Source organism: Myotis yumanensis, unplaced genomic scaffold (genome assembly GCF_028538775.1).
Source record: "Myotis yumanensis isolate MYYU_CA2020_CCGP unplaced genomic scaffold, mMyoYum1.0.hap1 SCAF_5, whole genome shotgun sequence".
Taxonomy (NCBI): Eukaryota; Metazoa; Chordata; class Mammalia; order Chiroptera; family Vespertilionidae; genus Myotis; species Myotis yumanensis.
Window position 1 is genome coordinate 84,080,804 of NW_027223756.1, and position 25,513 is coordinate 84,106,316.

General features: G+C 44.1%; 1 protein-coding gene across 1 annotated transcript; it reads right to left on the reverse strand.

The window, feature by feature from the left end:
• Positions 1-362: 362 nt before the first annotated feature.
• On the reverse strand, positions 363-23,571 carry LOC139009833 (zinc finger protein 709-like). Its single transcript, XM_070413954.1, has 4 exons — positions 23,441-23,571; positions 6,828-6,954; positions 3,555-3,627; positions 363-2,762 (listed from the first exon to the last, which is right to left on the reverse strand). The coding sequence occupies exons 1-4, from the start codon at positions 23,441-23,443 to the stop codon at positions 1,280-1,282; spliced, it is 1,686 nt and encodes a 561-aa protein (XP_070270055.1). The 5' UTR covers positions 23,444-23,571; the 3' UTR covers positions 363-1,279.
• Between the last annotated feature and the right edge of the window lie 1,942 nt (positions 23,572-25,513).

Consider the following 25,513-nt stretch of genomic DNA (forward strand, 5'->3'; position numbering starts at 1 on the left):
TGTAGGAAATATGTCAGTATTTAGATCATGAGTAGGGAAGGTGTTCCAGTGGACTGGGAGCTGACCTTGCAGTCTCTTATTGTGTTGAGATTAAAATGTCAATCACTTCCATCATCAGACAAAGCTATTCAGTGACCATGATGAATCAAAACAAAAATAAGGGTCTTTTGTAACCATCTCTCTAAAATTGGTAAGAGAACAATTTCAAATCATATTGATCCCATGTCGTCACTTGACTCCTCCGATTCCTCCTTCTCCTCAGCTGCAGCTTACATGGAACCATAAACGACACAGATTCTAGAAATTGTCACATTACCCAGTGCCAAACACAATTTAGGAGAGTCATATCCAATTCTATATTTTATTGTCCAACAACAGATCTGTCTTAATGCAAAGCCTATTATTTAAGTCCTGGCCTGAAGTAATGACAAACAGCAATGTACAGTTGACCTTTGAACAACATGGGTTTGAACTCTGTAGATCCACTTATTCATGGATTTTTTTTCAATTGACCTACACAGTCCAAACATCAGCTCCGAGGCTGTAGAGGGCTGACTGTAGTTACACTCAGATTTTCAACTATGTGGGAGGTCAGCACCTGTAACACCTGCATTGTTCAAGGATCAACTGTCACTCACATGAGACTATACTCTATGATAAACTTTGCAATATTTATAAATTTATGCCACCTTTTATTAGCAAGGAAAATGGAATAAGGGTCTTCTGGCCAAAACAAAGAGAGGAGTTTTCTCACAAGAAAGATGGAATATGTAAGGGGCAAGGAATATCCAGTACTTGGCACAGGAGGCCAGTAGGTAAATCCCAACAAATACCAAAATTTCATTTAATTGTTCATTTACAAAACAGTGGAAACATAAAAATTAAGCTTACCTGCATATTAAAAATACACTTCAATTTACCCATAGATCAAATAGTCTTCAAAATGATAAGAGAAAAATGTTAACTGATTTAAGGAGGAAATACCTAGGTAGTATTGCTTGAAGAGTATTGCCGCCTCAACGTTCATTTTTGGAAGCAGTAAATATCCACACTTCAGAGGTCCACTTTAAAAACGAGGCCCTGATAAAGACAATACATTTATAACTTTTATAATAATTCTTTCATATTACAGTGTTCCGGAACATTATGTATGGATTAATTTATATCAGGCTTTCTCACATTACTAATATTTACAGGGTTTCATTCCAGTGGGAGTTTTCACATGTAAGGATGAAGGCCAACTGATGTCTTTGTCCACATTGCTACATCCAAGAAGTTTCTATTTAGTATGAGATCTTTCATGCCTTCGAAAGGAACTGGGACGACTAAAGGCTTTCCCACAAGTTTTACATTGGTATGGTTTCTCACCAGTGTGCATTCTCACGTGTCCTCGAAAGGTAGTGCGGTAAATGAAGGCTTTTCCACATTCTTTACATTCATAGGGTTTTTCTCCAGTATGAGTATTTTCATGTGTTCGAAATGATGTGTAACAACTGAAGGCTCTACCACATTCTTTACATTCATAGGGCTTCTCTCCAGTGTGAGTTCTTTCATGTACCCTAAATGAACTAGGAAAATTGAAGGCTTTCCCACATACCTTACATTTGTAAGGCCCATCTCCAGTGTGCATTATCATGTGTGTTCGAACACTTGAGGAAGAAATGAAGGCTTTCCCACATTCTTTACATTTGTAGGGTTTCTCTCCCGTATGCTTTCTCATGTGTCCTTGAAAGGTTGTGCGGTAAATGAAGGTTTTTCCACATTCTGTACATTCATAGGGTTTCTCTCCAGTGTGTGTTCTTTCATGTATTCGGAAGGAACTGGGCCAACTGAAGGTTTTACCACACTGTTTACATTCATATGGTTTTGCTCCAGTGTGAGTCCTTTCATGTGATCGAAAAGAACTGGGACAAACAAATGCCTTCCCACATTCTTTACATTTATAAGGTTCTTCTCCTGTGTGTGTTATCATGTGTGTTCGAATGCTTGAGAGAGAAATGAAAGCTTTACCACATTCTTTACATTCATAGGGCTTCTTTCCAGCGTGAATTCTTTCATGTATTCGTAAGCCTAGAGGAGTACTGAAGGCATTGTCACAATGTTCACATTCATATTTTTTCTCTGCAGTGTGAGTCCTTTCATGTCTTCGAAAAGAACTGGGGCAACTGAGGGCTTTACCACATTGCTTACATTCATAGGGTTTTTCTCCAGTGTGATTTCGCTCATGTATTCGCAAACCTAGAAGAGATCTCAGGGATTTACCACACAGTGTACATTCATAGGGTTTCTCTCCAGTGTGCATTCTTTCATGTGCTCGAAATGAAGCGGAAGAACTAAAGGCTTTCCCACAAGCCTTACATTTAAAAGGAGCATCTCCAGTGTGTGTTATCATGTGTGTTTGAAAGGTTGGGAGCCACATGAAGGCTTTCCCGCATTCCTTACATTCATAGGGTTTCTCTCCAGTGTGAGTCCTTTCATGTCTGTGAACAGATTTGTGGTAACTGAAGGCTTTCCCACATTCCTTACATTTATATGGCTTATCTTCATATTTGTGATACTCATAAGGTTTATGTCCAGTGTGAGATCTGATGTGTATATTCAGGGATGAATGGCGCACAAAGTCTTTTCCACACACCCTACATTTAAGTGATTGTCCTCCAGAAGTAGTTCTCTTGCTCAGATCAGGATTTGGAATTTGGCTGATGGTTTCTCCACACTGACTACCTCCTTTGCTTTCATGGAGTTTTTCTACCATATCACTTCTGTAAAAAATGAGAAGCATTATTAGTGATTTCTTTGTTAATTTCCTATTTATTAGTAGGGTATTGGATTACATTTTTATAATTTATAACAAAAGTGAAGGTTTTTTTGTCTTTTCTGAATTGTATAGTGAATGCTCTGTAAAAGGACTTGGTTATTATGAAAACAGTGATATTAATATATGAGGTTAAGGGTAAATAAATTGAAGTAGAAATTGTTTTATTTGCTTGTTTTTAAAAATCCATGACAGCCCTAGTTGGTTTGGCTCAGTGGATAGAGTGTCGGCCTGTGGACTGAAGGGTCCCAGGTTCGATTTCAGTCAAGGGCACATGCCTGGGTTATGGGCTCAATCCCCAGTAGGGGGCATGCAGGAGGCAGCCGATGCAAGATTCTCTCTCATCATTGATGTTTCTACCTCTCTCTCCCTCTCCCTTCCTCTCTGAAATCAATACAAATGTATAATAAAAAATAAACAAAAAAATTAAAATAAATAAATATAAATCCATGACATAGTAGAATTCTTTTTAAAAAAATATATTTTATTGATTTTTTACAGAGAGGAAGGGAGAAAGAGAGGGATAGGGAGGTAGAAACATCGATGAGAGAAACATCGATCAGCTGCCTCCTGCACACTCCCTACTGGGGATGTGCTCGCAACCAAGGTACATGCCCTTGATGGGAACTGAACCCGGGACCCTTCAGTCTGCAGGCTGACGCTCTATCCACTGAGCCAAACCGATCAGGGCCATATTGGAATTCTTATGTGGAACAATGCTGTTTATTGAGTGACTCACCGTAGTTTTCTCCCCTGGGTTTTGTACTGATATTCAATGTTATGATCTTCCCATTTTTTCTCTAAATGCATACCTAGAAAAAACAATTCCAAATTATTAGAAGTTAGAGAAAAATGATTAGATTCTAAGTCCATGATGAGTTGTTACCATGCTTAGTTTATTTACTAATATACTCATTTTTCCACATCTTGAAACAACACTGATATGCAAGAAATACTTGTTCTTGGTCAGAAGAATGGCAGCGTGAGAGGTCCCCTTGGTTTCTCCCCTTAAAGTTTCCACAATTTGAACAGCTATCATTCAACAAAGGACTCCCTGCTCAATGCATAAACATGTCTGAGAGATCAAACAATGAAACATATGAAGGTGGGAAGTGGGAGCAAACTGGAAAGGTGGGAAGAAACAAGAGCTGAGATGGTGCCAGAGACAGAGCCTGGAGCTCACAGCCTGAAGCCCACTGCAGGTCTCAGCCCAGAGAGGGGAGGAATCAAGTGGCCACAGACATTCCCTTCAGCAGAGAGGAGCAGAGAGATACAATGAGCATTCCTGCAGGAGTGGTCAGTACGTGCTGTGACTGAAGCTAGTGACCTGTGCAAGGACATAGCACAGAGGTATGGCCACAGTTGTCTGGTAATCAGCAATTTCTCAAAAGAGAGAAATTACCAGCCAAGAATAATATATCCAGCAAAGTTATCCTTTAGATATGAAGGAGAAATAAAGACTTTTCCAGACACATACAGAAGCTGAGGGAATAAACCACAAGAAGACCCGTGTTATAGGAAATACTCAAGGGGTTATAATACCTGAAACAAAGAACAAAAGGTCACAAAACTATGAGTAAGATCACCAACAGGCACACAGAAGCAGGATATTACAACCCTTTTTTAGAATAGGGTATTATACACTTAAATGTCACATAAAGGTTAAAGGAAGTAATAACATTAAAATAGAGAAAGAAGGCAATATCTACTGCAATTCAGAAATGAACTCACAGAGAAAATAGGGATAATTTGTGACAAAGGGGTATAGTAAGGTCTGAATTTGCTAAGAGGGTGGGGATTAGATGCATTCAGAAGAGAAAGGGCTACTATATATATTAAACTTTCTTTTACATAAACCTAATTGTGACCACACCAGAAAGCAAAAAACAAAACTGAGACACATAACTTAAAAAAAGAGGAAACAGAGAAAAAAAATATAAAATACCACCGAACAAAAACAATGGAGAGAAACACAAAGGAAAAGAACCAATGGAAAAAGAGGACACATGAAATACTTTCAACAATAAAGATTAAAAAAAGTAAAAAGAACCCATGGAGGCACACAGCTACCAGAAAACAAAGGATAAAATGGCTATAGGAAAACCACAGACAATAAATAATTACCCTACATGTCAATGGACTGGACTCACCAATAAAGAGGCACAGAGTAGCAGAGGATCAAAAAACAAATCCCAACCTTATGCTACCTTTAGGAGACACATCTAAGCTACAAGGCAAACACAGACTCATAGTAAAAGGGTGTAAAATGATTCTCCAAGCAAACGGCATCCGCAGAAAAGCAGATGTAGCCATACTTATATCTGACGAAATAGATTTCAAGATAAAAAAGGCAATGAGTGACAAAGATGGACATTTTATAATGATACTAGCGGCCCCGTGCATAGAATCGTGCACATTGAAAGGAAATTAATTAGAAGAACCGCAGCTCGGCAGTAAACCAGATTCAGTAATCCATGGCCGAAGGTGGAATCATGCGGCCCCGTGAGGAATCAGGCTCCCTTCTCTCTGGTTCCAGGGTGCGTCACCTGAGAACCGCCACTGCCAAGTCACCACAGGTTGGCAGCTCCTGCGTTGAGCGTCTGCCCCCTGGTGGTCAGTACACATCATATGTACTGGCCAGTAGCTCAGTCACTTAGCCTTTTATATATACAGAAAGGGGAAACTACCTCAAGAATATATAACACTTCTTGCTCTGGCTGGTTTTGCTAAGTGTTTAGAGCACCAGCCTGTGGGCCCAAGGGTTGTGGGTTCAATTCCTGGTCAAGGGCACCTACCTTGGATGCATGTTCCCCAACCCCAGTAAGGGTGCATGCAGGAGGCAACCAACTGATGTCTCTCTCTCATGTCGATGTTTTTCTCCCCATCTCCTCCTTCCCTTCCACTCTCTCTAGAAATCAATGAAAAAAATATCCTTGGGTGAGGATTAAAAAAAATAAAAATAAGTAAATAAATGAAATTTTAAAAGAGAAGATACAATACTTTTCAATATATATGCACCCAATTAGGGAAGCATCAAAATATAAAGGAACTACTAAGAGAACTAAAAGGAGAAACTGTAAGAAACACAATTATAGCCTGACCAGTGTGGCTCAGTGGTTGAGTGTTGACTTATGAACCAGAAAGCCAGGGCACATGCCTGGGTTGTGGGCTCAATCCCCAGTAGGGGGCGTGCAGGAGGCACTCAATCAACGATTCTCTCTCATCATTGATGTTTCTCCTTGAAATCAATAAAAATTATAGGTAGATCATCCAAACAGAAAATCAATAAAGAAATATCAGCCTTAAATGACACATTAGATGAAATGGACATTTTTGACATTTCCAGAGCCTTTCATCCGAGGACATCAGCTTATACATTCTTCTCCAGTGCACATGGAAGAATCTCAAGGATAGACCATATGTTGGGTCACAAAACTAGCCTCAACAAATTTAAGATTAAACTCGCCCTAGCCAATGTGGCTCAATTGGTTGGGCGTTGTCCCATGCACGGAAAGGATGCTGGCTCAGTTGCTGGCTCAATTCCTGGTTGGGGGAAATGCCCAGGTTTTGGCTCGATCCCCAGTCGGGGGTGGGGGGGTGGGGTGTGTGTGTGTGTGTGTGTGTGTGTGCAGGAGGCAGCCAATTGATATTTCGCTTTCACATCAATGTTTGTCTCTTTCTCCCTTTCTTCTCTCTAAAAATCAATACAAAATCTTAAAAAAAAAAATAAAAGAGACTGAACTCATATCAACATATTCCTCAACCACAATGCTTTAAAATTAGTGATCAACTGCAAAAAGAAAGCAAAAAACCTACCCCACAAATATGTGGAGATTAAACAACATGCTGCTAAAAAATTGACAAGGTCAAAGAATAAAAGGTGAGATCAAAAGATAGAGACAAATGAGAATGACAATATGACATGTCAAAACTTCTGGTATGCAGTAAAAGCAATAAAAAAAAAAACTTGATCTCTAACTGACAAATTAAGTAACAAAGTCATCATTCTTACCTATGGAGGCCAAGTTCCTGAAGGTTTCCCTCATCACATCTCTGTAGAGTTTCTTCTGTGAAGGATCCAGTAAAGACCACTCCTCCAGGGTGAAGTTCACAGCCACATCCTCAAAGGTCACTGAGTCCTAAAACATTGCAAATATCTATATAGTAGGATGCATCAATCTGACAGCACTGGGCATTTACACTCAATTTATAGAAGGGTTACATAGGATTCTGTGGTTTCTCAACATTTATTTTATGTCTTGGTCATCAGAAACACTCTGTCCATGCTTATTTCCTCATAAATTTAACAGCATTATGCAGTACTTGCATCCTCACACAAAATTACAACTGAACTACAGAACAACCATCATTTAGAACCACCTGATATCTAGCTGTACAGAAGTCCTACAACTAAGGATATTCAGAAGCCACATCAAGATTGGTAGGAGGAGTGGAGATGTGGAATGGGCTAGTCCCACTTGCACATTGTGGTTAAAAATCAGGAGGAATATCTCGGCTGCAGAGTTCCCCCCCTGATGAGCGAAGGGTTCTAGTGCCACACGAGACCCCCCAGCCCAGGATTCCAGTGCCGGAAAGAGGAGTCCCTAAAATTTCTGGCCATGAAAACCAGCTGGTACTGTGGCTGAGATGGAGTGTGGCTGCAGTCCCAGGTATTCCTCTTAAAGACCTTGTGCATGGACTTACACAGACTTACTCTCTCTGAGCTCCAGCACTGGGGCAACAGCTCGAAAGATGACAGGGACATACTGGCATGAAATGAATTGTCTGGCATCAGGGTGAGGGCTGGGGAAGGGCAGCTTTCTCCCAGACAGAAGTACTGGCAGAGATTATTTGTTCCTTTGATGAGACTTCCCCACCACAGCGCTACAGGCAGGGGCCATATCTGAGTCTCCATCAACCTGGCCTACACTTTTTGCCCAGCCCCGGTGATTCCCTGAGACCCCACCCATCCAATTTGCAGCCCCACCCAAGCTGTTTGCAGTGGCTTTTCTATATGAATGGCCTGTCCTGGCTCAGGCTTCCAAATATCTCTCAAACAAGCAGCAGCTGGCCTCAGCATGGCCCATACCTCTCGATAAGTGGCCCCAGGCCCGGCTCTAGCAGCAGCCCACCTTGGTTCACAGCTTGGCCTTCCTGAATACCTCCAAGATCAACACAAGTAGCAGCCATCTGCAAATCGCTCTGTAGCTCCTGCTGGGTGGCCCCAGACAGAGCACAGGCAGTGGCTGACTTTGCACCTCTCAGGAGGCTCCAGAGCCAATGCACCTGGTGGTCAGCTTCAGACCATGCAGATTACAACCTTACTACATCCACGAGTGATGTACTCAAGGGGCAGACTCAGCGAGCACCAAAGCACCAAAGCCCCACTGAAGCAAGTCTGGGGCTGACGCTCTAACCTCTGAGCCACTGGAAAGGAGAGCCTTTTATTAATTTATTTTTAATAATTCTTTATTGTTGAAAGTATTACATATGTCTCCCTTTCCCCCCCATTGACCCCTCCAGGCTTCCCCTGCCCCCAACCCCAGGCCCTCACTGTCCCATTGTCTGTGTCCATGGGCCATGCATATATGCATACAAGGTCCTTGGCTGATTACCTCCCACCCACCCACCTTCCCTCTGAGATTCCGCACTCTGTTCCATGCTTCCATGCTTCTGGATCCACTCCGTTCATCAGTTTATTTTGCTACTTAGATTGCACATTTGAGTAAGATCATGGGATATTTGTCTTCCTCTGACTGACTTATTTTACTTAGCATGATACAAGTAATTGAAGCACAAGTAACTGAAAAGGTTCCCTCACCTACGCAGCACCCTCCCCCTCTGCCCTGTACCTGCTTTCTTAAAAATTGTTTGTCAAGGACAAATGCAAGTATTAAAGTTCTTCTCTAAAAATAGTAAGAGCCTTAGCCACCTGAACAAATAAACTTAACTTATTCCAATTGTAACAAATTCGTGAGCTTTTTGCCTTATTGTACCTGTCTCATGGCTGAAATTTTAAAAATGAAACTACCAGGTCTCTGGTTACATCTGATTATATATGTGGATATGTGTCTGCCTTCAGAGCATATTAACAAAATTGGTTTTTAAAAAGCTCTGTTTAATTAACTTAAAAATTAGGCACTTATATAAATGAAGAAATAAAACAGAAACTAACCAAAATGTTTTTCAGGCTCTGGAATAATACTTGGTGTTAAAGTTAATTAAAATAGGCAAGTCTAGAGTTATCAGAATTAAATGTAATACTTTTACCTACCTAGGATTACAAATGTATCAACAAAAATAACTTAGAATGATGGATGACTTGGCTTAACATCTCATAAAATTTTTGTGGGTAATCCAAATATATTATTGAGAACAAGTAAAATACATAGGTATGGACAAATAGTTGTTGTTTTTTAAAATATTTTTTATTGATTTTTTTACTGAGAGGAAGGGAGAGAGATAGTTAGAAACATCGATGAGAGAGAAACATCGCTCAGCTGCCTCCTGCACACCCCCTACTGGGGATGTGCCCGCAACCAAGGTACATGCCCTTGACCAGAATCGAACCTGAGACCCTTCAGTCCACAGGCTGACGCTCTATCCACTGAACCAAACCGGTTAGGGCTGGACAAATAGTTTTTAGGTGAAACTTTTTAGCAGCAATTATATGTACTTAAAAATAGTTTCTAAAATCTTTTGCTAACTTGAAAGTTTAAAGTTTTGCTAGCTAAATTAACTAATGGAAGTAATTGAATATTCAGATCATTTTCAAATAAGATAAAATATTGGAAATTAATTGTTAAATAAGTATCTATTTTTGGCTTATTACAGAGAAACTAAAAGATATATTTGGGTTTGTTAGTAAACGTATCACACTGATTGTACTATTATAAGTACATGTATTTCTTGAAATTATGAAATATATTAATAAATTTGCCAATCTAAAAATAAAAACTGATGTATCAGTTCACAATAGCTTACTTAGTATTCATTAGAAATTGAGGTGAGGTTTTGAAGGGTAGAAATTCCAATATATGTAATTAAAACTACTAGGAATAATAAGGGAAACAACTTTGAATGCAAGAAAAAAATATGTTTTTAGTAAAAGAAGGTATAAGGTATGAAAATGGATTTTTGAGGGAATGACAAAGGAAAGTTGTATAAGAAAAGAAATCCTAAGGGGAAAAATTTTGTGTATGATCAAGCTGGATAGGACTGAATAAATTTATTATACTGAATAAATTTATTATAAGCTTTAGAATCAACAGTATACTTATGTAAAAATAAAACATGTTCTTTATCTGCTAAAAGGATAAAGTTTTCCTTTACAACTGGTAAGTTCTTTTTTAAAAAATACTTCTTTATTGATTTTAGAGAGGAAAAGGAAGAGATAGGAACATCGATGATGATGAGAGAAAATCATTTATCTGCTGCCTTCTGCACGCCTCACATTGGGGACTGATCCCACAACCTGGTAATGTGCCCTTACGGGGAATCGAACCATGACCTCCTGGTTCATAGGCCAATGCTCAACCACTGAACCATGCTGGCCAGGCGCAACTGGCATGCTATTAATAAGAGATGATAGCCAAAACCGGTTTGGCTCAGTGGATAGAGCGTCGGCCTGCGGACTGAAGGGTCCCGGGTTCGATTCCGGTCAAGGGCATGTACCTGGGTTGCGGGCACATCCCCAGTGGGGGATGTGCAGGAGGCAGCTGATCGATGTTTCTCTCTCATCGATGTTTCTGACTCTCTGTCTCTCTCCCTTCCTCTCTGTAAAGAATCAATAAAATATATTTTTTTAAAAAAATAAGAGATGATAAAGAGAAAGCAAAGATTTTGTGTTTTATTAAAATGATTGCCTGTGCTCTGTATCATCAGGTATTTGATTGCTTAGGTAAACCAATATTAAAAGAGCTAAATTCTGCTTACAAACTATTTAACTTTCTGTATTTGACTGTGAAGTCACCCTGATTAATGGATAACTAAGTATTGTTTCACAGAGACCTATGATTATATTTGACCAAGTGTTTTAAAACTTTTGACAGTCTGACAAACTTCCCCAAATTTAAAAATTAAAGTATTTTCTTTTACCTGAAAATAACTTTGAGATTTTTAAGATGAAACATTTAAATGATCTTTCTCTTTCTAAATGGGGGAAATGAAAATAATTAGGCCTGTTTGACATGCTAATATACAAGGGAAGCTTTGTCAAATAAGGAATAATAATTATGTTGTATTTGTAAGCATTTATTACTCCCAAAATAGTATGCCCTAGAAATTACATAAAATTTCTAAAGATCTAAAATGTTCTATGTTATCATTTATAATTCTAGCTGTCACCTTAAAATGTTCAGACATGCACAGACAAGCACATTTCTTTATCAACTGTATTGTAATTAGATCTCTAATCATGTTATTGATAATCAGAAAATTCACTGAAATCAGAAAAATATTAAAAATTTAAAAATCAGGAAGGGCATACAGTCATGCGTCAATAGGTGATTTTGTTGCTGTGTGGCCATCAGAGTGCACTTATAAACCTAGATGGTGCAGCCTACTGAACATCCAGGCTATGAAGTATATAGTCCATTGTTCCTATGCTAAAGCCTGTGCTACTTTACTAGATACTGAGTCTAGCCCGTGGTCGGCAAACTGCGGCTCGAGAGCCACATGCGGCTCTTTGGCCCCTTGAGTGTGGCTCTTCCACAAAATACCACGTGTGGGCACGCACGAACAGTGCGATTGAAACTTCGTGGCCCATGTGCAGAAGTCGGTATTTTGTGGAAGAGCCACACTCAAGGGGCCAAAGAGCTGCATGTGGCTCGCGAGCCACAGTTTGCCGACCACTGCTAGGCAATCGTAACTGTAACATGTTGTGCTATGACATCATGACAGCTATGACGCCACGAAGCAATAGGGGTTTTTCGGCTCCATTATAACCTTATGGGGACCACTGTCATACGTGATCTCCATTGCTGACCAAAACGTCATCATGTGGTGCATGACTGTAGATGAAGCAAACAGCACCACCAAACAACTGATTTAAATGAAATCCATAGAGCACTTCGTCCACGAACAGCAGAATATATACTCTCAAGTTCACATGAAACATTCATCAAGACAGTCCACCTTCTGGAACATAAAGTACACCTTAACCAATGTGAAAGAACAGAAATCATACAAAATAATGCTTTTAGATCCCAGTGGCAATAATATAGAAGTAACAGGAAAAGAGTTGGTAAACCCCCAAACACGTGGAAATGAAACAACACTTTTACTTTTTATTTTGAGAGTAAGTTTATTAAAGCTGGGAACAGTGAAATAAGGGAGGGCCTAGGGTAGAAGCAGCTTAGGCAAGGCTGCTTTGGCTCCCTAGAAAGGTTACAGGAAAGAAATGAGCCTGGGCAGGATTGCTTTGGCTCACAGAGAAGTAAAGGTCACAGCGACAGAAGGGAGCCAAGGTGGGGCTGCTGTCAGCTCACTGAAAATCAGAGAAAAGGGGGCCCTGGAGACAGGTTCAGGGGGTTAGCCCAGAACAAGCTGCTGCCGCCCATTGCTCCCCTGGTGGCAAGTCTCCTGGGGACTTAGGGTTTAGAAGATGCACGCCTGAGAGGGAAGAATGGTGTGGGCGTGCTCCCCGGAGGAAGAATGCTACCTAAACAACACTTCTAAAAATAACACACAGGATCGAACAGGTCTCTAGAGAAATAATAGTTTCTTTTGATTTACAGATGCTCCTTGATTTATGAAGGGGTGACGTCCCAATAAACCCATCGGCAATTAAAAATGCATTTAATACATCTAACCTACCAAACATTATAGCTTAGCCTGGCCTACCTTAAATGTGCTCAGAACACTGACAGTAGCCTACACTACGGCAAAAATAACCTAATACAAAGCCTATTTTATAATAAAGTATTGAATAGCTCATGTAATTTATTGAATAATGTACTGAAAGTGAAAAACAAAATTGTTGTATGGGTATCACTTTCACACCAGTGTAAAGTTGAAAATATTAAGTCAGAGACCATCTCTAAATGAAATGAAAGTAGAACATATCAGAGGTTGTCTGCATGCAGTAGAAGTAGTGCCTAGAAAAAAATTTATAGCACTGAACAAATACACTAGAGAAAAACAATGATCTACAATCAATGAAGTAAGCATCTCCCTGAGGAAACAATAAAAAAGAGCAAATTAAACCCAAAGTAAGCAGAATAAAATAGTCCAGTTCAAAGTGTGATGTAAGAGAAATCTTGAACTCATTTCCTCCCACAGATACAACCAAATCTACAGGTACACACAGAACAATTTGCTTGAAATAAAACACACATCAAAGTAGGTAGGAGAGGCTGAGATACAAACTTGCCATGAACCCTACTCCTGCTGTAGAAGCCCATAATTGGGATGGAACTGAAAACCCTAAACTTCTCCTTCAGGAGCAAAGGTCTTGAACCCTACATCTGGTACCTCAACTTTTAACGCCTGCACCTGAAGATGCGCCCCTTTGAAAGCGAATGGGGCTGAATCTAGGAGATCAACAAAGCTACAGCAAACTGAGAAACAGTTCTTAAAGAGCTCATGTGCGGGGACTCACCAGCATTTTCCAGCAGCCAATTGAAAACTGCCCAGACTTTCTGTAAAAAGGCTTACTTGCTTATTTTAAACTAGTGTCACAGTGCACAGATTCGTGCACATTAGAAGAAATATTTTAATATTGCTATTCGAGTCTTGCTAATGAAAAAAAAATAGGATTCCACATCTACCTACCTACTCCAGGACTTCTGTGAGGATCAAATGAGATGAGGCACGGGAAAACAATTCACAAACATTTGGTTAAATTGTGAAATGTTTGCACCTGGCTATAAAGCAAACTCCAAAGATGCTAGTTGCTAGGGAGAGGAAGCCGGGCGTTGCTATGTGATGTCATTACCCGGTGCCCACAGCCACTGTTTCCTGGCTGGGCTAGGTTGTGGGTCACATTTTGCGCCATGGGTGTGGGCAGCGTTGGCTGAGACTTGGTGGGGTGTCGCTCCAGGGTGGTGGCAGGGCCTGTGTCCCACTTGGGGGAAGCCAAGTGTTGGTTTGTTGGGGCCAGGTCCCTGGTGCTGTTTATTTTTAAATGGCCTGTGTGCGTCATGGCAGCTTATGCGTTGAGCATCTGCCCCCTGGTGGTCAGTGTGCGTCATAGCCACCAGTCGGACAGACACTTAACCTTTTATTTTTTATACTAGAGGCCCGGTGCACAAAAATTTGTGCACTGGGGGGGGGGGGGGGGGGGAGTCCCTCAGCCCGGCCTGTGCCCTCTCGCAGTCTGGGACCCCTCAGGAGATAATGACCTGCTGGCTTAGGCCTGCTCCCGGGTGGCAGAGGGCAGGCCAAATCCCTAGGTGCAGCCCCTGGTCGGGCTCAGAGCAGGGCTGATTGGGGAGTTGGGGCGCCGCCCCCTGTAATGCACAGAGCAGGGCGGATTGGGAAGTTGTGATGCCACCCTCAGTCACGCTCAGGGTAGGGCCGATTGGGGGGTTGGGGCACCGCCCCCTGTCACACTCAAGGCAGGGTCGATAGGGAGGTTGCGGCGCCACCCCGTCACACACAGAGCAGGGCCGGTCAGGGGGTTGGGGCGCTGCCCCCTGTCACTCACAGAGCAGGGCCCATCAGGGGGGTTGGGGCTCCGTACCCTGTCACGCACAGAACAGGGCCCATCAGGGGGGTTGGGGCTCCGTACCCTGTCACGCACAGAGCAGGGTCGATCAGGGGGTTGAGGAGCTTCCCCCGTGTCACTCACAGAGTAGGGCCGATAGGGGAGTTGGGGCACCGCCCCCTGTCACACAGAGCAGGACGGATCAGGGGGTTGGGGCGCAGCACCTTGTCACACTCAGGGCAGGGCCGATGGGGAGGTTATGGCTCTACCCCGTCACACACAGAGCAGGGCCCGTGGGGGGGAGGGGGGGAGGGGCGCCGCACCCTGTCACACACAGAGCAGGGCCGATCAGGGGGTTGGGGCGCCGCACCCTGTCACACACAGAGCCGCAGGGCGATCAGGGGGTTGGGGAGCTCCCCCCTATCAGGCACAGAGCAGGGCTGATCAGGGGGTTGGGGCACCTTTCCCTGTCATAAACAGAGCAGGGCGGATAGGGAGGTTGTGGCCCCACCCCCTGTCAAACACAGAGCCACAGGGCGATCAGGGGGTTTGGGCACTGCCCCCTGTCACGCTGATCCTGGTGCCGGGAGGCCTTGCGGCTCTGCTGATCCCGGTGCTGGGAGGCATATTACCCTTTTACTATAGAGGATAGAGGCCTGGTGCACGGGTGGGGGCTGGCTGGTTTGCCCTGAAGGGTGTCCTGGATCAGGGTGGGGGTCCCCACTGGGGTGCCTGGCCAGCCTGGATGAGGGGATGATGGCTGTTTGCAGCTGGTCACACCCCCTTCAGGGTGGGGTTCCCCACTGGGGTGCCTGGCCAGTCTGGGTGAGGGGCTGAGGGCTGTTTTCAGGCTGGCGGGTGACTGAAGCTCCCAACTGCTCCTTTTTTTCTTTTTTTTTTTTTTTAATTCTGGGCCAGCTTTAGCTCTGAGGCTTGGCTCCAGCTCTTAGGCCTCGGCTGCTGAAAGCAGGTATCTGGTTTGTTTGGGTTCTATAATCGAAACACTGTTTCAACTCCAGCTCTGAGATCCCGGCTGGCTGAAAGCAGGTTTCTAGGGTTTTGTTTAGCTTCTATATTTGTAACAATGTTTCAAACTGCAAGCTCAGAGGCCGGCAGTGGCAGGCGGGGAACGTTGGAGTCCTCCGTCACTGAAGCAAGCAAGCCTCATGTTCACTTCAAGCTGCCTGGCTGCCGGCTGCCATCTTGGCTGGCAGTTAATTTGCATATCACCCTGATTAGCCAATGGGAAGGGTAGCGGAGTGACGCCAATTTGCATGTTTCTCCTTTATTAGTGTAGATTTTTATTTTTTAAATATATTTTATTGATTTTTTACAGAGAGGAAGGGAGAGGGATAGAGAGTTAGAAACATCGATGAGAGAGAAACATCGATCAGCTGCCTCCTGCACACATCCTACTGGGGATGTGCCCGCAACCAAGGTACATGCCCTTGGCCGGAATCGAACCTGGGACCCTTCAGTCCGCAGGCCAACGCTCTATCCACTGAGCCAAACCAGTTAGGGCTACACTTAGCCATATATATATCTCCTTGGCCTGAGGGGCAGGTGTATACTTTAATACAAATCTAGGGACCTACTGAAATAGTCCCCAAAGACAGAAGTCTGTGGGTGCAATGTCTGCACTCTTCCTCTGCCTCTCTCCTGCAATCCAACATCCTGCAGGACTTGTGCCCTTGGACATGTGCCCTTGGACATGTGCCCTAATTTTGCAGCTATCACCCTGGAAACAACTCTAGATCACCTGGCTCTGGTGGACAGATTACCTGGCTCTGGGGCTTATGCTTGAGGATCCCAAAAGAATGTAACAAATCAAGAAAGAGTTCTTAACTGGCTACCACAATGAGGGTACAGCAGCGGCAACAGACTGACATACCCAGTCTCTCTGTGAAAGAGGCCTATTAGCTTATCTTCATAGCTGCAGCCTGAAAGGCAGGCATCTAATTTAACATACATGTGGGGGCCTACTGAAATACTCTACAAAGACTGAGCCCAGCAGGTGCAATACTTACATTTTACCTCTGCCTTGCTCTAGCTTACCAGTATCTCCTCAGAGCTTTATACTTGGTGCCCTGGTTTTTCTGGCTGTTGCCCAGGAGACACACCAGTTGTCTAGCTCTGGTTAACTCGTGGGGCTTTCGTTCCTGCGTCCCATGAACCACAAAGGAGAAACTAGTCTTGGCACAGCCCTGCGACAGCAGGCTGAAACACTCCAGTCTTTCTGGGAAGGAGGCTTATTTGCTTGTCCAGGAGCTTTGGCCAGAAGGGCAGGCTTCTGTTTTGGCACACATCTAGAGGCCTACTGAGATACTCTCTAGGACAAAGGCTGGAGGTAACCATCTTTGTGCCCTCCATCGGCCTTCCTCTAGGCCAGTGGTTCTCAACCTTCCTAATGGCGTGACTCTTTAATACAGTTCTTCATGTTGTGATGACGCCCAATTTCATTGTTACAAATTGAACATAATTAAAGCATAGTGATTAATCACAAAAACAATATGTAATTATATATGTGTTTTCCGATGGTCTTAGGCGACCCTTATGAAAGGGTCGTTCAACCCCCAAAGGGGTCGCGACCTACAGGTTGAGAACCTCTACTCTAGGCTCTCAGTATCTGTGAAAGAAGATGATTAGTTTACCTTCACAACTATGGCTTGAGGGGTAGCTTCTAATTAAACACACATTTAGGGCCCAAATACCTCCTCTCCAGAGACTGGGGAGGATGGAGGGTGCCATCTTCACACTCTCCCAGATCCTACACTAGCTCATTGGTGAATCCAAGAAAGGAGCCTGTATACATGTCTGGTGCCCTGGTGTTTGTGTTTGCTGCCCAAAGAACAAATTCCTTGACAGCCTGGCTCTGGTGGCCAGCAGGGCTTGTGTCATGGGTTCAACAGGATGGTGGCTAAGAAACAGTTCTTAACTGGCTATCACCCCAGAGCTCAGCACAGAAGGAGCAGACAGAAATGCCCATCTACCAGTCTTCCCCTGAAAGAGGTATATTGCATAATTTAAAAGCTGCTGCCTGTTCCAGCCGCTGTTGGCTTAGTTGGTTAAGTGTTTCCCATGCACCAAGAGGTCACTGGTTTAATTACTGGTTAGGGCACATGCCCGGGTTACGGGATCGATCCCTAGTGGGGGGCATGGAGGAAGCAGCCAATCGATGTTTCTATCTCTCTTTCCCTCTCCTTTCCTCTCTAAAGAAAACATAAAAACAAAACAAAACACCCTGCCTCCTGAGTGTCTGGCTTCCAATATGTCTGAGTCTTAGTACTGACTGAGATTCTCTCCTTTGGGATACTGACAGGTCTTGGCACATCTTCATCTAGTAGGAGGCACTAAAAATGAAACGGGCTTATTGGACAATGATAAAGGTTTAAGAGACAACCAAGAGCTAAGGCAGGATTGAATGATAAGATACACCTTTTATTTTTTAAAAAAAATATATTTTATTGATTTTTTATAGAGAGGAAGGGAAAGGGATAGAGAGTTAGAAACATGGATGAGAGAGAAACATCCATCAGCTGCCTCCTGCACAACCCCTACTGGGGATGTGCCCGCAACCAAGGTACATGCCCCTGACCGGAATCGAACCTGGGACCTTTCAGTCCGCAGGCCAATGCTCTATCCACTGAGCCAAACCAGTTACGGCAAGATACACCTTTTATACAAAGTCACTCCTTCAAAACTGGAAGAGGTGGCTGTTTTATCTAATGCATAGAACTCAACACAAAGGGTCAAGAAAAACTAAAAAATATATCAATATATAAGATAACAATATATAAGATAAATCTCAGAAAAACACTTTAATAAAAAGGAAATGATGTACCCAATAAAGAACTCAAAATAAGTCATAAAGATGCTCATTTAGTTCAGAAGAATGGATAAACAAAGTGAGAATGTCAACAAAGAAAAAATATGGAAGTACAAATTATAAATCACAGCTGAAGAATAACTAAATGGAAAAACACAATAGAGGGGCTCAACAGCAGACTAGATGAAACAGAATGAAGGATCAGTGAACTCAAAGAAAATAGATCATAGATCTAAATGTAAAATGCAAAAGTAAAAAACTAGAAAATCACATAGAAGAAAATTCAAGTTGATCTTAGGTTAAAAGATCTAAGCACACATCATAAAGAAGATATACAAATGGCAAATAAGCATATGAAAATAAACTCAACATCAAATGTTAGGGAATTGCATATAAAACAACAATGGATGCCACTTATTACAATGGATAAAATTCAAGACCCAGAACACCAAACATGGTGAAGATGTTAAGCTACAGGAATCCTTATTCACTGCTGGTGGAAATGGAAAATGGTATGTCTACTTGGAAGACAGGCAATTTCAACCTGTATTCACACAGAAACATTCAAACGGATATTTATAGCTGTTTTCATAACTGCCAAGGCTTAAAGCAAGATATCCTTCAATAGAATAACCAACCAACCTGTGGTATAACCATACCACAAAATATTGTACAGCGATGAAAAAAATAAGTTTTCAAGCCATGAGAAGACAAGGAGAAAACTTAAAAGCATATTGCTAAGTGAAAGGAGATACCCTGATAAGACTACATACTGTATGATTCCAAGTACATGACACCCTGGAAGAACCAGTAAAAAGATTTTTGCTTGCCGAAGCCTGTTTGGCTCAGTGGATAGAGCGTCGGCCTGCGGACTGAAAGGTCCCAGGTTCGATTCCGGTCAAGGGCATGTACCTGGGTTGCAGGCACATCCCCAGTGGGAGATGTGCAGGAGGCGGCTGATCGATGTTTCTCTCTCATCGATGTTTCTAACTCTTTATCTCTCTCCCTTCCTCTCTGTAAAAAATCAATAAAAAATATTTTTTTAAAAAAAGAAAAAAGATTTTTGCTTGTGAAGGATTTAGGGGTTGGAGGGAGGGATGAATAGATAGGTGGAACACAGGGTACTTTGAAGTATGTAAATTGACTCTAGAGGATATAGAAATAATGGCCATATGTCATTACACTTTTACCAAAACCCATCTATACTAATTAAAGGGTAATATGCTAATTAGACAGGGAAATGGAACATCTTCCGACTGTCCGACTTCCTTCCAGACAAAGCCATGGTGGTGGGGGCCAAGGCAGAGGCGGTTAGGGGCGACCAGGCTGGCAAGGGAGGGAAGTTGGGGGCCATGAGGCCGGCTGGAGAGGGCAGTTGGGGGCCATGAAGCCAGCCAGGGAGGGCAGTTGGGGACCATCAGGCCGGCAGGGGAGCAGTTAGACAGCAATCAAGTCGGTAGGCAGGCAAGCAGTTAGGAGCCAGTGGTCCTGGACTGGAGAGGGTGCATGCCAGGCTGAGGGACCCCCTGCACAAATTTCATGCACCGGGCCTCTAGTCTATAATAATAAAAGCATAATATGCTAATTAAACCTGACATCCTTCTGGATGACCTTCCAGATGAAGCTGGGCTGCGGCCACGGGATTGAGGAAGCCGCCGTGGCTGTGAGGTATCCAGGCATCTGTCATGGCTGTGAGGGAAAGATCCAGGCAGCCGCTGTGGCTGCAAAGGCCTACTCTAGCACAAATTTTGTGCATCGGGCCTCTAATAGATTTATAATACAGAGTCAATGCTAATATAAACAATGAGCTTTAATGCATCAACATTGGTCTCTCAATTAAAACAAATACATATAACACAGTAACAGGAGATATGACAAACAGTGTAAACTGTGTGGCTGTAGAGGGAAAAATGAAAACTATTTTCTGATTAATTTTTCTGTAAACCTAAAATGCTCTGAAAAAAACTGAAGTCTCATCATTTCATATCTTAAAAACTATTAGACTTCAAAAAAATTAGTAACGATGCCCTAGCCAGTGTGGCTCAGTTGGTTGAGTATTGTCCCCTGCACCAGAAGATGGCCAATTGGATTTCTGGTCAGGGCACATAACTGGATTGTGGGTTAAATCCCTAGTAGGGGAGCATGCTGCAGGGGGGCGAGGGGGGTCGGTATTCGGGTGAGGGTAGTCAATGGATGTTACATTCTCATATTGATGTTTCTCTCTCTAAAATCAATAAAAACATTTTTAATAAAAAAATTAGTGCCGCCGAAACTGGTTTGGCTCAGTGGATAGAGCATTGGCCTGCGGACTGAAAGGTCCCGGGTTCGATTCTGGTCAAGGGCATGTACCTGGGTTGCAGGCACATCCCCAGTAGGAGATGTGCAGGAGGCGGCTGATCGATGTTTCTCCCCCATCAATGTTTCTAACTCTCTATCTCTCTCCCTTCCTCTCTGTAAAAAATCAATAAAATATATTAAAAAAAAAATTAGTGCCAGCTGGTATGCTCAGTGGTTAGCATCAACCTATGAACCAGGAAGTCATTATGTGATTCCTGATCAGGGCACATGCCCAGGCTGCCAGCTCGTTCCCCAGTGTGGGGCATGCAGGAGGCAGCAATTAATGATTCTCTCTCATCATTGATGTTTCTAGCTCTCTCTCCCTCTCCCTTCCTCTCTGAAATCAATAAAAATATATTTAAAGAAAAAAAGAAAGTAAAACACGTTCTCAAACTTGGAGTCTAGATACTCCTAGTTGAGCTAGAACCTCTAAACTGGGTCAGCCCCTGGGGAAGGACATAGGTGACAGCTGAGCAGCCCCAGCGATGAATTCTGGGAGATCCACACACCCTTCCCTCTCTTGTAAGCATGGAAGCGCTCCCTCCCCTAGGCTCCCATTCTCAAAAGTGAGGGACCCCTCAGCCTGATTCAGTTTAAGGGTCTGACCCAAATGTACTCCCAACTTCATAAACCTTTTGTCCAGGAGACAGAACCCCTGACCTTCACATGCTTTCTCCAGTGGCACAGCTGGTTAGAGTATGGTATTTATACACAGACTTTGTCAATACACAAATTACACTGCGTGCACCTATATCATGGATGCAAAACTCAACATGTAGAAACGTCTAGGCCTAAGAAAGCCCCCTTTTCCCTTAAAGGAGGATGGGGGGGGGGGCGCGCGGTTAGTTTGGAGTCACTGGCCTCAGGCCCCTACTCCCAGTCACAATGTTTTGGACCACCATTTATAATCGAAATGACATAAACCCAGTGTTGCAAGAATCTAAAAGTCACCCACTGTTTACGTGCAAGGAGGAAAGTAAATTGTAGGGAACTTTTATTAATTCAACAAGGAAACCCACAAATACCTATTTCTATCAGAAATGAGTATGTCAGCCCTAACCGGTTTGGCTCAGTGGATAGAGCGTAGGCCTGCGGACTGAAGGGTCCCAGGTTCGATTCCGGTCAGGGCATGTACTTTGGTTGCGGGCACATCCCCAGCAGGGGGCTGCAGGAGGCAGCTGATCGATGTTTCTCTCTCATAGATGTTTCTAACTCTCTATCCCTCTCCCTTCCTCTCTGTAAAAAAATCAATAAAATATATTTTTTTAAAAAAGAAATTAATATGTCAGTTAATTATGTCAAAGAAAAGAAACGGATTTGGGACACTTCTAGATGCTGTAAGTCTAGGGCCTAAAGTCTAGGCCCTCACGTGCCACTTGAAATCACTCAAAAGATAACAACAGCCCCGGCCGGTTTGGATCAGCGGATAGAGCACCGGCCCTCTGACTGAAGGGTTCTGGGTTCAATTCCCGCCAAGGGGACACTTGATCCCCCCCAGCCCTGGGGAGGGGCACATGCGGAGGCAACCAATCTGTGTCTCTCTCTCTCGCATCAATGTTTCTCTCTCCGTCTCTCCCTCTCCCTTCCACTCTAGAAATCAAAGGAAAAATATCCTAGGGCAGTGGTTCTCAACCTTCCTAATGCCGAGACCCTTTAATACAGTTCCTCATATTGTGCTGACCCCCAATTTCATTGTTACAAATTGAACATAATTAAAGCATAGTGATTAATCACAAAAACAATATGTAATTATATATGTGTTTTCCGATGGTCTTAGGCGACCCCTGTGAAAGGGTCGTTCGATCGCCAAAGGGGTCGCGACCCACAGGTTGAGAACCGCTGTCCTAACAAAAAAGATAACAGACATCAGGATATTACTACACCCATTTGGCAGGAGGGGGGAGGGGAAGGGAAACAAAAGTTTTGACTCATATGTAACAATGAAATATTTTACTTTTTCCCTGATATTCACCTCTCTATTGCCTCTTTGTAAATTTACTGTATCCCAAGCTCGAGTGATTTGAAAAATGTTTAATTTATTGAAAAACTGTTTCAAGTGAATAAACATTTTTCTAAGCGACAAACCTAGGGAGGGCAGGGCGCCGACAGCACCGTCACAGGCGTCTCCGTCTCCGGGACGGTCACCGAGGGCTCCCACAGCCGTCGCTCCCTCAGGAACGGGCCTTCCCTCCAACCCATCCCGGGGGCCATTCCCACCCTCCTCTCCGGTAAAACACACTCACAGATAAGTTCCCGAAGAGCCCGCGGCCCGGTGGGTGAAGACCACACACTGCGTCCGTGCGAAATGCACCCGGAGGCAACTAGTTAATGACAGGCCGCGACTTGGGGGTGAGCCGGCCTCTGGGACGGGGGGCGGGAGGGGGGGGGTCGGAAATGCCGGGATTTCCCGCCCGCCCTCGGAGGCGGCGGCTGAGGGGACAGGGGTGCCTCTGCGGCTCTGCCTCCCCAACATTTGGAAAGTGAGAGGAAGACAAGGCCCCGGGGAGAGAGAGGAAGGGGACACACACCACGGCTCCGCCACGCAGAGCCCTGGGACTGAGTCACATCGGCCCTGACGGCCCTTCCCGTGGTCACCGCGCAATGGGGGGGAGGGCAGTGAGGGGAAGGCTCGCCGGGTCGGGCTGCTGCCCGGCCCCGCACTGCGCCGGAGCGGACCGATGTCCCGGCGACTCGGGTCCGGTCCGCACACTCCGAAGGGACCTCGGGGAGGCGCTGTCCACCTCGGCGGGTGCCGACCAGCTCCTCATCCCCAGCTCCCCATCCGGGTCCCCCGCCACCCGCCCCGCCCACTCACCATTTCTCGGCTCCCGGAGCCCCCTGCCTGCCTTGCACCTTCCGACTCCCTCCCGCGGCGAGCGGCGAGCGCTGGCCACCACCACAGAGGACGCGTCCACCCCCTCAGGCCCTCGGCGGAGCGGGAGGACCCACGACGTGGCCGGGGCTGGAAGCTACCGGCGAGCAGGCCGCTCCAAGCGCGCAGTCCACCCCGGAGCAAAGCGCCACGCCCACAATTGTTACCAAGGACTCTCCTGATTGGACAGTTGCAAGGCCCCGCCCTACCACGACTGAGTGACAGCAGGCCGAGGTCTATGAGCCCAGGTTGTCTTGGCAGCGGGCCACAATCTGCCCTTTGTAGCCTAAGGCCGTTCAGGAATTATGACTCTTCTTCACATTCTCTTAAAAATGATAAAAATGACCTCGCGTCCTGAACGGTTTGGCTCAGTGGATAAGGCTCCGGCCTCCGGACTGAAGGGTCCCAGGTTTGATTCCGGTCAAGGGCATGTACCTTGGTTGTGGGCCCATTCCCAGTGGGGGGGGGTGCAGGAGGCAGCTGATTCCATGTTTCTCTCTCATTGATGTTTCTAACACTCTATCCCTCTTCCTTCCTCTCTGTAAAAAATCAATAATATATATATATTTTTATTTTTATTTTTTTTATCTTTATTGTTCAGATTACATTTGTTCCTCTTTTTTTCCCCCCCATAACTCCCCTCCTCCCAGTTCCCGCCCCACCCTCCGCCCTCACTCCCCACCCACTGTCCTCATCCATAGGTGCACGATTTTTGTCCAGTCTCTCCCGGCATCTCCCATTCCCCTTTCCCCCCCAAGAATAGTCTGTCCATTCCCTTTCTATGTCCCTGATTCATTATAATCACCAGTTCATTCTGTACATCAGATTATTTATTCACTTGATTCTTAGATTCACTTGTTGATAGATGCATGTTTGTTGTTCACTATTTGTATCTTTACCTTTTTCTTCTTCCTCTTCTTAAAGGATACCTTTCAGCATTTCGTATAATACTGGTTTAGTGGTGATGAACTTCTTTAGCTTTTCCTTATCTGTGAAGCTCTTTATCTGACCTTCAATTCTGAACGATAGCTTTGCTGGATAAAGTAATCTTGGTTGTAGGTTCTTGCTATTCATCACTTTGAATATTTCTTGCCACTCCCTTCTGGCCTGCAAAGTTTCTGTTGAGAAATCAGCTGACAGTCGTATGGGTATTCCCTTGTAGGTAACTGAGTTTCTTTCCCTTGCTGCTTTTAAGATTCTCTCTTTGTCTTTTGCTCTTGGCATTTTAATGATGATGTGTCTTGGTGTGGTCCTCTTTGGATTCCTTTTGTTTGGGGTTCTCTGCGCTTCCTGGACCTGTAAGTCTCTTTCTTTCACCAGGTGGGGGAAGTTTTCTGTCATTATTTCTTCAAATAGGTTTTCAATATCTTGCTCTCTCTCATCTTCTGGTACCCCTATAATTCTGATGTTGGTACGTTTGAAGCTGTCCCAGAGGCTCCTTACACTATCTTCGTATTTTTGGGTTCTTTTTTCATTTTGCTTTTCTGGTTGGGTGTTTCTCGCTTCTTCGCATTTCAAAACTTTGACTTGATTCTTGCCCTCCTCTGGTCTGCTGTTGGGAGTCTGTATAATATTCTTTATTTCAGTCAGTGTATGCTTACTTTCTAGATGGTCCTTTATCACACCATCGAGGGTCTCATTAGATTTCCTGTACATCTCATCAAGTTTATCGACAGACTCTAGAAGCCTCTTGAGAGACCTCAAAAGTGTGGTTCTGAACTCAATATCCTCCCTTGATAGTTTTGTCCTGTTTCTTTGTCTCCGCATTTTTTACGCTTTCTTGGTACACCCCCTAGTAGTCTTTGTGCGTAGTCTTGTTGTAGTTAAGCCCTGATTGTTGTAGTTAATACTAGAGGGATTTGACCACCAGGCTGACCGGCTGTGAGAATCAGCTGTGTGGAAAACTTCTGTCCTCTGGGGAGGTGCTAATCTAGCCTTTGCCTGAGGCGATCCAGCAAATGGCTCTGCACAGGGCTTGGACTGGGCGGGATCAACAGGGTGGGTGGAGGGAGCAGT

Bases quoted from the DNA above. Each gene is read 5' to 3' on its own strand.
- LOC139009833 (XM_070413954.1), bottom strand. The intron at 3,628-6,827 runs GTAAGAATGATG...TGTTTTTTCTAG, and splicing joins CAGGAACTTGGCCTCCATAG to GTATGCATTTAGAGAAAAAA. The intron at 2,763-3,554 runs GTGAGTCACTCA...CATTTTTTACAG, and splicing joins ACCCAGGGGAGAAAACTACG to AAGTGATATGGTAGAAAAAC.